The 8,899-nt window shown below is 41.0% G+C and overlaps 1 protein-coding gene across 2 annotated transcripts; it reads right to left on the reverse strand.

The window, feature by feature from the left end:
* Nucleotides 1–2,575: 2,575 nt before the first annotated feature.
* LOC127160476 (uncharacterized) lies at nucleotides 2,576–8,410 on the reverse strand. Of its 2 annotated transcripts, none has more exons than XM_051103119.1 (2): nucleotides 7,685–8,410; nucleotides 2,576–2,838 (listed from the first exon to the last, which is right to left on the reverse strand). In XM_051103119.1, exon 1 carries the CDS (start codon nucleotides 8,321–8,323, stop codon nucleotides 7,688–7,690), a length of 636 nt encoding a protein of 211 aa, XP_050959076.1. In that variant the 5' UTR covers nucleotides 8,324–8,410; the 3' UTR covers nucleotides 2,576–2,838; nucleotides 7,685–7,687. The 2 variants fall into 2 exon arrangements, with proteins under 2 accessions (XP_050959076.1, XP_050959077.1); XM_051103120.1 differs by lacking the exon at nucleotides 2,576–2,838 and having other exon boundaries at nucleotides 7,573–7,775; nucleotides 7,878–8,410.
* Between the last annotated feature and the right edge of the window lie 489 nt (nucleotides 8,411–8,899).

An 8,899-nucleotide genomic window follows, 5' to 3' on the forward strand; every position in this document is an offset into this window, starting at 1 on the left:
ATCACAATCGTAATGCAATGCTGAAAAAAAAAAAAAAAAACAGTTTTGACCAGTTTCAGTTTCAAAATGGTTTGATTAGATGCCAGAGCTGTATAGATTACTTACAAATTGTAGTCTGTTACTGATTCCAAGTTACATGACAAAAATTGTAGTTTCACACTTGCCTAGCACAAATATGTCACATTGTTTCATAGTTACAGTGTGTACGTTTTTCGTTATTTTACCTCAAAAGGAAGGAAGCGAAATGTGATAACATGCCCCATAGGTGGGGTACATTGTAACATGTGAGGGGAAACATGCGTGTATATGTGTGTGTATGTATATATATATATATATATATATACATACACACATATATACATACACACACACACGTTTCTTTTTGTGAATTGTGGGGACTTTCCATAGACATCTATAGTTTTTTTACTAACAAAATGATATTGTCTATCCCCCAACTCAACCCTAACCCTAAACCTAACAGAAAACATGTTTGCACCATTACACTTTCAGAAAAACATCATTTACCGCAGGCCGGTCCCCACAATGTCGAAAAATTCAGGTTTTACTATCCTTGTGGGGACATTTGGTCCCTACAATGTAGCAAGAACAAGTACATACACACCCACACCCACACACACACACACACATATATATATATATATATATACATATACACATACAGTGGGTACGGAAAGTATTCAGACCCCATTAAATTATAAAAATATATTGCAGCCATTTGCTAAAATCATTTAAGTTCATTTTTTTTCCTCATTAATGTACACACAGCACCCCATATTGACAGAAAAACACAGAATTGTTGACATTTTTGCAGATTTATTAAAAAAGAAAAACTGAAATATCACATGGTCCTAAGTATTCAGACCCTTTGCTGTGACACTCATATATTTAACTCAGGTGCTGTCCATTTCTTCTGATCATCCTTGAGATGGTTCTACAGCTTCATTTGAGTCCAGCTGTGTTTGATTATACTGGTTGGACTTGATTAGGAAACACACACACCTGTGTATATAAGACCTTACAGCTCACAGTGCATGTCAGAGCAAATGAGAATCATGAGGTCAAAGGAACTGCCTGAAGAGATCAGAGACAGAATTGTGGCAAGGCACAGATCTGGCCAAGGTTACAAAAAAATTTCTGCTGCACTTAAGGTTCCTAAAAGCACGGTGGCCTCCATAATCCTTAAATGGAAGATGTTTGGGACGACCAGAACCCTTCCTAGAGCTGGCCGTCCAGCCAAACTGAGCTATCGGGGAGAAGAGCCTTGGTGAGAGAGGTAAAGAAGAACCCAAAGATCACTGTGGCTGAGCTCCAGAGATGCAGTCGGGAGATTGGAGAAAGTTGTAGAAAGTCAACCATCACTGCAGCCCTCCACCAGTCGGGGCTTTATGGCAGAGTGGCCCGACGGAAGCCTCTGCTCAGCGCAAGACACATGAAAGCCTGCATGGAGTTTGCTAAAAAACACCTGAAGGACTCCAAGATGGTGAGAAATAAGATTCTCTGGTCTGATGAGACCAAGATAGAACTTTTTGGCCTTAATTCTAAGCGGTATGTGTGGAGAAAACCAGGCACTGCTCATCACCTGTCCAATACAGTCCCAACAGTGAAGCATGGTGGTGGCAGCATCATGCTGTGGGGGTGTTTTTCAGCTGCAGGGACAGGACGACTGGTTGCAGTCAAGGGAAAGATGAATGCGGGCAAGTACAGGGATATCCTGGACGAAAACCTTCTCCAGAGTGCTCAGGACCTCAGACTGGGCCGAAGGTTTACCTTCCAACAAGACAATGACCCTATGCACACAGCTATAATAACGAAGGAGTGGCTTCACAACAACTCCGTGACTGTTCTTGAACGGCCCAGCCAGAGCCCTGACTTAAACCCAATTGAGCATCTCTGGAGAGACCTAAAAATGGCATCCACCAACATTTACCATCCAACCTTTTGGATCCCCCAACCTTTTGGATCCCCAAATCCAGGTGTAAAAAACATGTTGCATCTTTCCCAAAAAGACTCATGGCTGTATTAGATCAAAAGGGTGCTTCTACTAAATACTGAGCAAAGGCTCTGAATACTGACATGTGATATTTCAGTTTTTTTTTTTTTTTTTTATAAATCTGCAAAAGTCAACAATTCTGTGTTTTTCTGTCAGTATGGGGTGCTGTGTGTACATTAATGAGGAAAAAAATGAACTTAAATGATTTTAGCAAATGGCTGCAATATAACAAAGAGTGAAAAATGTAATGGGGTCTGAATACTTTCCGTACCCACTATATATATACACATATACATACATATATATATATATATATATATATATATATATATATATATATATATACACACGTATATATATACACATATACATATATATATATATACACACACACACACACACACACACACACACACATATGTATATATACATACATACATACATGTATATATATAGGCAGGCAGGCAGGCAGGCAGTAAAACACACATAGGGACATTGCAGACTGGACTGGGAACACAGCACTGAACTCAGCTTAAATACATTGGTAAATTCAATTCAATTCAAATTTATTTGTATAGCGCTTTTCACGATACATATCGTTGCAAAGCAGCTTTACACCAAATTGACATTTTTACAATATATGTAGTAGTAGCTTGATGTACATATGGTAGAGATGTGTGGTAAAGATCAATTAATGACGTAATCAAACAGACAAAGAACACTATAAATTAGTAGCAGAATTCGGGTTGGCATCATCTGAAGTCCTCTGTGGGGTTGGCATCATCTCTTCTTAAGTGTTCTGGATCCACACTGGAGCTTGTGAATTCCTAGTTACCATGGGATGTCAATCCCATGGCAAAAACAGAGAACAAATAGGAACAAAATTAGCGTAGCTGCTGTTCAAACTAAGAAAAGGAAGATTTGTTAAACCAGAGCTAAAAGATTAATAATGAACATTTGATCAGATATAGCTGCAGGAAAAGTTTATGAGATGCATTATTTGAATGCTTGGCTAAAAAGATGTGTCTTTAATCTAGATTTAAACAGAGTGAGTGTGTCTGAACCCCGAACGTTATCAGGAAGGCTGTTCCAGAGTTTGGGAGCCAAATGTGAAAAAGCTCTACCTCCTTTAGTGGACTTTGCTATCCTAGGTACTACCAACAGTCCAGAGTTTTGTGACCTTAGGGAGCGGGATGGATTGTAGCGTAGTAGAAGACTAGTTAGGTACGCAGGAGCTAAACCGTTAAGGGCCTTATAGGTAAGAAGTACTATTTTATAGCTGATCTGGAACCTAATAGGTAGCCAGTGCAGAGACTTTAAAATTGGGGTAATATGATCATATTTTCTTGACCTGGTAAGGACTCTAGCAGCTGCATTTTGGACTATCTGTAGCTTGTTTATTGAAGATGCAGGACAAACACCTAGTAGTGCATTACAATAGTCCAGTCTAGAGGTCATGAATGTGTGAACTAGCTTTTCTGCATCAGAAGCAGGTAACATGTTTCGCAGCTTGGCAATGTTTCTAAGATGGAAGAATGCTGTTTTTGTAACATGAGAAATATGATTGTCAAAAGACAAGTTGCTGTCTAATATAACACCCAGGCTTTTGACTGTAGTGGAAGTAACAGTACATCTGTCTAGTTGTAAATTGTAAATCAAAAGATTCTGTGTATTGTTTTTAGGTCCAATAAGTAATATCTCTGTCTTATCTGAATTTAATAGCAGAAAATTGTTGGTCATCCAATCTTTTACATTTTTAACACACTCTGTTAACTTTGATAATTCAGAAGTTTCATCTGGTCTTGTTGAGATATATAGTTGAGTATCCTCAGCATAACAATGGAAACTAATCCCGTGTTTTCTAATAATATTACCAAGGGGCATCATGTATATTGAAAATAGTAGAGGACCTAGAACAGATCCTTGTGGCACTCCATACTTTACTGGTGATAACTGAGATGACTCCCCATTTAAATAAACAAAGTGGTAGCGATCAGACAGGTAGGATCTAAACCATTTTAAAGCCTGCCCTTGGATACCTGCATAATTTTGTAGTCGATCTATTAGTATGTCATGATCTATAGTGTCGAATGCAGCACTAAGATCAAGTAAAACTAGCAGTGAGATGCAGCCTTGGTCTGATGCAAGAAGCAAGTCATTAGTGATTTTAACAAGTGCAGTTTCTGTGCTGTGATGGGGCCTGAAACCTGACCGAAATTCTTCATAGATATCTTTTTTTTTTTGCAAGAATGAGCACAGTTGAGCAGATATAACTTTCTCTAAAATTTTAGACATACAGTGGGTACGGAAAGTATTCAGACCCCCTTAAATTTTTCACTCTTTGTTATATTGCAGCCATTTGCTAAAATCATTTAAGTTCATTTTTTACCTCATTAATGTACACACAGCACCCCATATTGACAGAAAAACACAGAGTTGTTGACATTTTTGCACATATTTTAAAAAAAGAAAAACTGAAATATCACATGGTCCTAAGTATTCAGACCCTTTGCTCAGTATGTAGTAGAAGCACCCTTTTGATCTAATACAGCCATGAGTCTTTTTGGGAAAGATGCAACAAGTTTTTCACACCTGGATTTGGGGATCCTCTGCCATTCCTCCTTGCAGATCCTCTCCAGTTCTGTCAGGTTGGATGGTAAACGTTGGTGGACAGCCATTTTTAGGTCTCTCTAGAGATGCTCAATTGGGTTTAAGTCAGGGCTCTGGCTCTGGCTCTGGAGTTGTTGTGAAGCCACTCCTTCGTTATTTTAGCTGTGTGCTTAGGGTCATTGTCTTGTTGGAAGGTAAACCTTCGGCCCATTCTGAGGTCCTGAGCACTCTGGAGAAGGTTTTCATCCAGGATATCCCTGTACTTGACCGCATTCATCTTTCCCTCGATTGCAACCAGTCGTCCTGTCCCTGCAGCTGAAAGACACCCCCACAGCATGATGCTGCCACCACCATGCTTCACTGTTGGGACTGTATTGGACAGGTGATGAGCAGTGCCTAGTTTTCTCCACAAATACCGCTTAGAATTAAGGCCAAAAAGTTCTATCTTGGTCTCATCAGACCAGAGAATCTTATTTCTCACCATCTTGGAGTCCTTCAGGTGTTTTTTAGCAAACTCCATGCAGGCTTTCATGTGTCTTGCACTGAGGAGAGACTTCCGTCGGGCCACTCTGCCATAAAGCCCCGACTGGTGGAGGGCTGCAGTGATGGTTGACTTTCTACGACTTTCTCCCATCTCCTGACTGCATCTCTGGAGCTCAGCCACAGTGATCTTTGGGTTCTTCTTTACCTCTCTCACCAAGGCTCTTCTCCCCCGATAGCTCAGTTTGGCCGGACGGCCAGCTCTAGGAAGGGTTCTGGTCATCACAAACGTCTTCCATTTAAGGATTATGGAGGCCACTGTGCTCTTAGGAACCTTAAGTGCAGCAGAATTTTTTTTGTAACCATGGCCAGATCTGTGCCTTGCCACAATTCTGTCTCTGAGCTCTTCAGGCAGTTCCTTTGACCTCATGATTCTCATTTGCTCTGACATGCACTGTGAGCTGTAAGGTCTTATATAGACAGGTGTGTGGCTTTCCTAATCAAGTCCAATCAGTATAATCAAACACAGCTGGACTCAAATGAAGGTGTAGAACCATCTCAAGGATGATCAGAAGAAATGGACAGCACCTGAGTTAAATATATGAGTGTCACAGCAAAGGGTCTGAATACTTAGGACCATGTGATATTTCAGTTTTTCTTTTTTAATAAATCTGCAAAAATGTCAACAATTCTGTGTTTTTCTGTCAATATGGGGTGCTGTGTGTACATTAATGAGGAAAAAAAAAAAATGAACTTAAATGATTTTAGCAAATGGCTGCAATATAACAAAGAGTGAAAAATTTAAGGGGGTCTGAATACTTTCTGTACCCACTGTAAATGGAAGATTAGAAATGGGTCTATAATTTGCCAGTTCACTAGAGTCTAGTTGTGGTTTCTTAATAAGAGGCTTAATAACCGCCAGCTTGAATGGTTTAGGGACGTGACCTAAAGATAACGATGAGTTGATAATATTGAGAAGCGGTTCTTCTACCACAGGTAACAATTCTTTCAGTAATTTAGTGGGTACAGGATCTAATAGGCATGTTGTTGGTTTAGACACAGTGATGAGTTTATTTAACTCTTCCTGTCCTATAGCGGTAAAGTACTGCAGTTTTTCTTTGGGTGCGACGAAAGAAGTTGACATAATAGATGCAGTATAATCTACATTGGTTATTGTATTTCTGATGTTATCTATTTTATCAGTGAAGAAATTCATAAAGTCATTGCTATTAAACTGTAAAGGAATATTTAGATCAGGTGGTGTCTGGTTATTTGTTAATCTAGCCACTGTGCTAAATAAAAACCTTGGATTGTTTTGGTTATTTTCGATGAGTTTGCGGAGATGCTCAGCCCTAGCAGCTTTTAAAGCCTGTCTGTATCTGGACATACAGTTTTTCCATGCAATTCTAAAAACTTCCAAGTTAGTTTTTCTCCATTTGCGCTCAAGATTGCGAGTTTCTTTCTTGAGGGAATGGGTATTACTGTTGTACCATGGCGCAATACGTTTTTCTCTAACTTTTTTCAATTTGATGGGGGCAACAGCTTCTAACGTATCGGAGAAGATGGTGCCCATATTGCTAGTCATTTTGTCTAGATCCTGTGTATTAAGGGGTACACAGAGCAGTTGAGATAAATCAGGCAGGTTATTTGTAAATCTATCTTTGGTGGCTGGAACAATAGTTCTGCCAAGACGATAACGCGGAGCCATATAGTTAATATCAGTGATACGCAGCATTCATGATACAAGGAAATGGTCAGAAACATCATCGCTTTGAGGTACGATATCTATATCAGTAAGATCAATTCCATGCGATATAATTAAATCTAGCGTATGATTAAAACGATGAGTGGGCCCGGTGACATTTTGCTTGACTCCAAAAGAGTTTATTAGGTCAGTAAACGCAAGTCCTAACGCATCATTTGTATTATCAACGTGAATGTTAAAATCTCCGACAATTAGCACTTTATCAAAATTAACCAATAGTTCTGAAAGGAATTCTGCAAATTCTTTTAGGAAATCTGTATATGGCCCTGGCGGTCTATACACAGTAGCTAAAAAAGAGATAGGAGAGATTTCTTTTGCATATCTGGCAGAGTAACATTAAGCAAAAGTATTTCAAATGAATTAAACCTGTATCCTGTTTTCTGAGTAACATTGAGAATATCACTATATATTGTTGCAACACCACCACCACGACCACTCTGACGGGGCTCATGCTTATAATAGTAGTTTGGTGGAGTAGACCCATTTAGACCAATATAATCATTAGGTTTTAGCCAGGTTTCGGTTAAGCAGAGTACATCAAAACTATTATCTGTGATCATTTCACTCACAATAACTGCTTTGGGTGCAAGTGATCTAATGTTTAGGAGCCCAAGCTTAAAAAATGGTTTCTGTTCGTGTATTTTGCTTTTTTCTGGTTTAATTACGATCAGATTTTTTCTAGATCCTGCATTAAATTTATGTTTTGACCTCACTACTCGAGGAACAGACACAGTCTTTATAGATTGGACAGTGCAAGTACTATCATTTAAGCGTTCAGAACAAAAGCCATCGTAGCAATCATTTGAGAATGTACTTACTAGTCAAATGGAGCGTAGCGTCCTGGAGATGTTGTCCGACAGCAGTTCCGCTCCGACTCTGCTGGGGTGCAGGCCATCAGCACGGAAAAGCCTAGGACGTTCCCAGAAAAGATTCCAATTATTAACAAAGAGCAGTTGCTGTTCTTTACACCATGTCAATAACCATTCATTTAGAGCAAGAAGTCTACTGAACCTTTCGTGCCCACGTCGATACGTGGGAAGCGGTCCTGACACGATGATCCTCGTCGCAGGCGATGTGCTGCGAACCGTCTCGATCAGGCTGCTGAAGTCCCTCTTCAGAACCTCCGTCTGCCGCAGCTTGGTGTCGTTCACCCCCGCGTGCAGGACGATCGCGATTGCGGGTATCTGCGCAGAAACATCGAGAACGCGAGCACCAGGAAAACACTGGGTGTGGACTTTACCTTTAGCTAAAGTAGCACGTACGTACCGGACAATGGAGTCTCCGACGATCACAGTGTCGCGTTCCATCTCGCGGAGGGGAGCGAAGCGGTTCCGGGTGGAGATCTCGAAGACCGGAGGCGGCGGAGGGGGCGAGGTCCTCGGCCGGGGCCTGGCTCGCGTCTTCCGCTGCTGCTGCACCCAGGGTCTGTGGTGTCCCGGTGCCGGAGTGAAGGACATCTGGGAAGATCGCGTCCAGGGTGCACGGGACCTGTGCAGAGAAGCACACGGAGTAGAGGTGGTCAGAGTGTTAGTATCGCGCTGTATACTTACCCAGGAGGATTCCAGAGCGGCTCTCCGCTCTCTCAGCTCAGGTCTGCCTCACCAACAGCTCCTGAATCTGTTTCTCCACGGCCTCCAGCTCGAACGTGTCCTCACCTGCACTCAAAGGTGGACACAAATTCGCCATTAAAGCAAGTAACAGCGAGTAAACAATGGTAATGTGTGTAAATAGTGTGTAAACAATGCAAGCAGGATTAGCGGCAACCACATTGGTGCTGCTAACGGGCTATAAGCTAGCAACTCGGGAAATCAAAACAAAACTAGTTATAACAAAGTAATCCGGATGTTTTAGTTGTAAAATACAACAGGGGGTATATTCACACGTTCACACGTATATTCACGATGTGACGGAGCTCAAACTCTAAGCGTGCGACCGCAACAAACAGGAAGTGACGTCACACTGGAATAGCTGTTAAGGAAACTGGAATGTAAATGAGGATAATAAACGACACACACCTGAACCAAATGACACAA

Source organism: Labeo rohita, unplaced genomic scaffold (genome assembly GCF_022985175.1).
Source record: "Labeo rohita strain BAU-BD-2019 unplaced genomic scaffold, IGBB_LRoh.1.0 scaffold_358, whole genome shotgun sequence".
Lineage (NCBI taxonomy): Eukaryota > Metazoa > Chordata > Actinopteri > Cypriniformes > Cyprinidae > Labeo > Labeo rohita.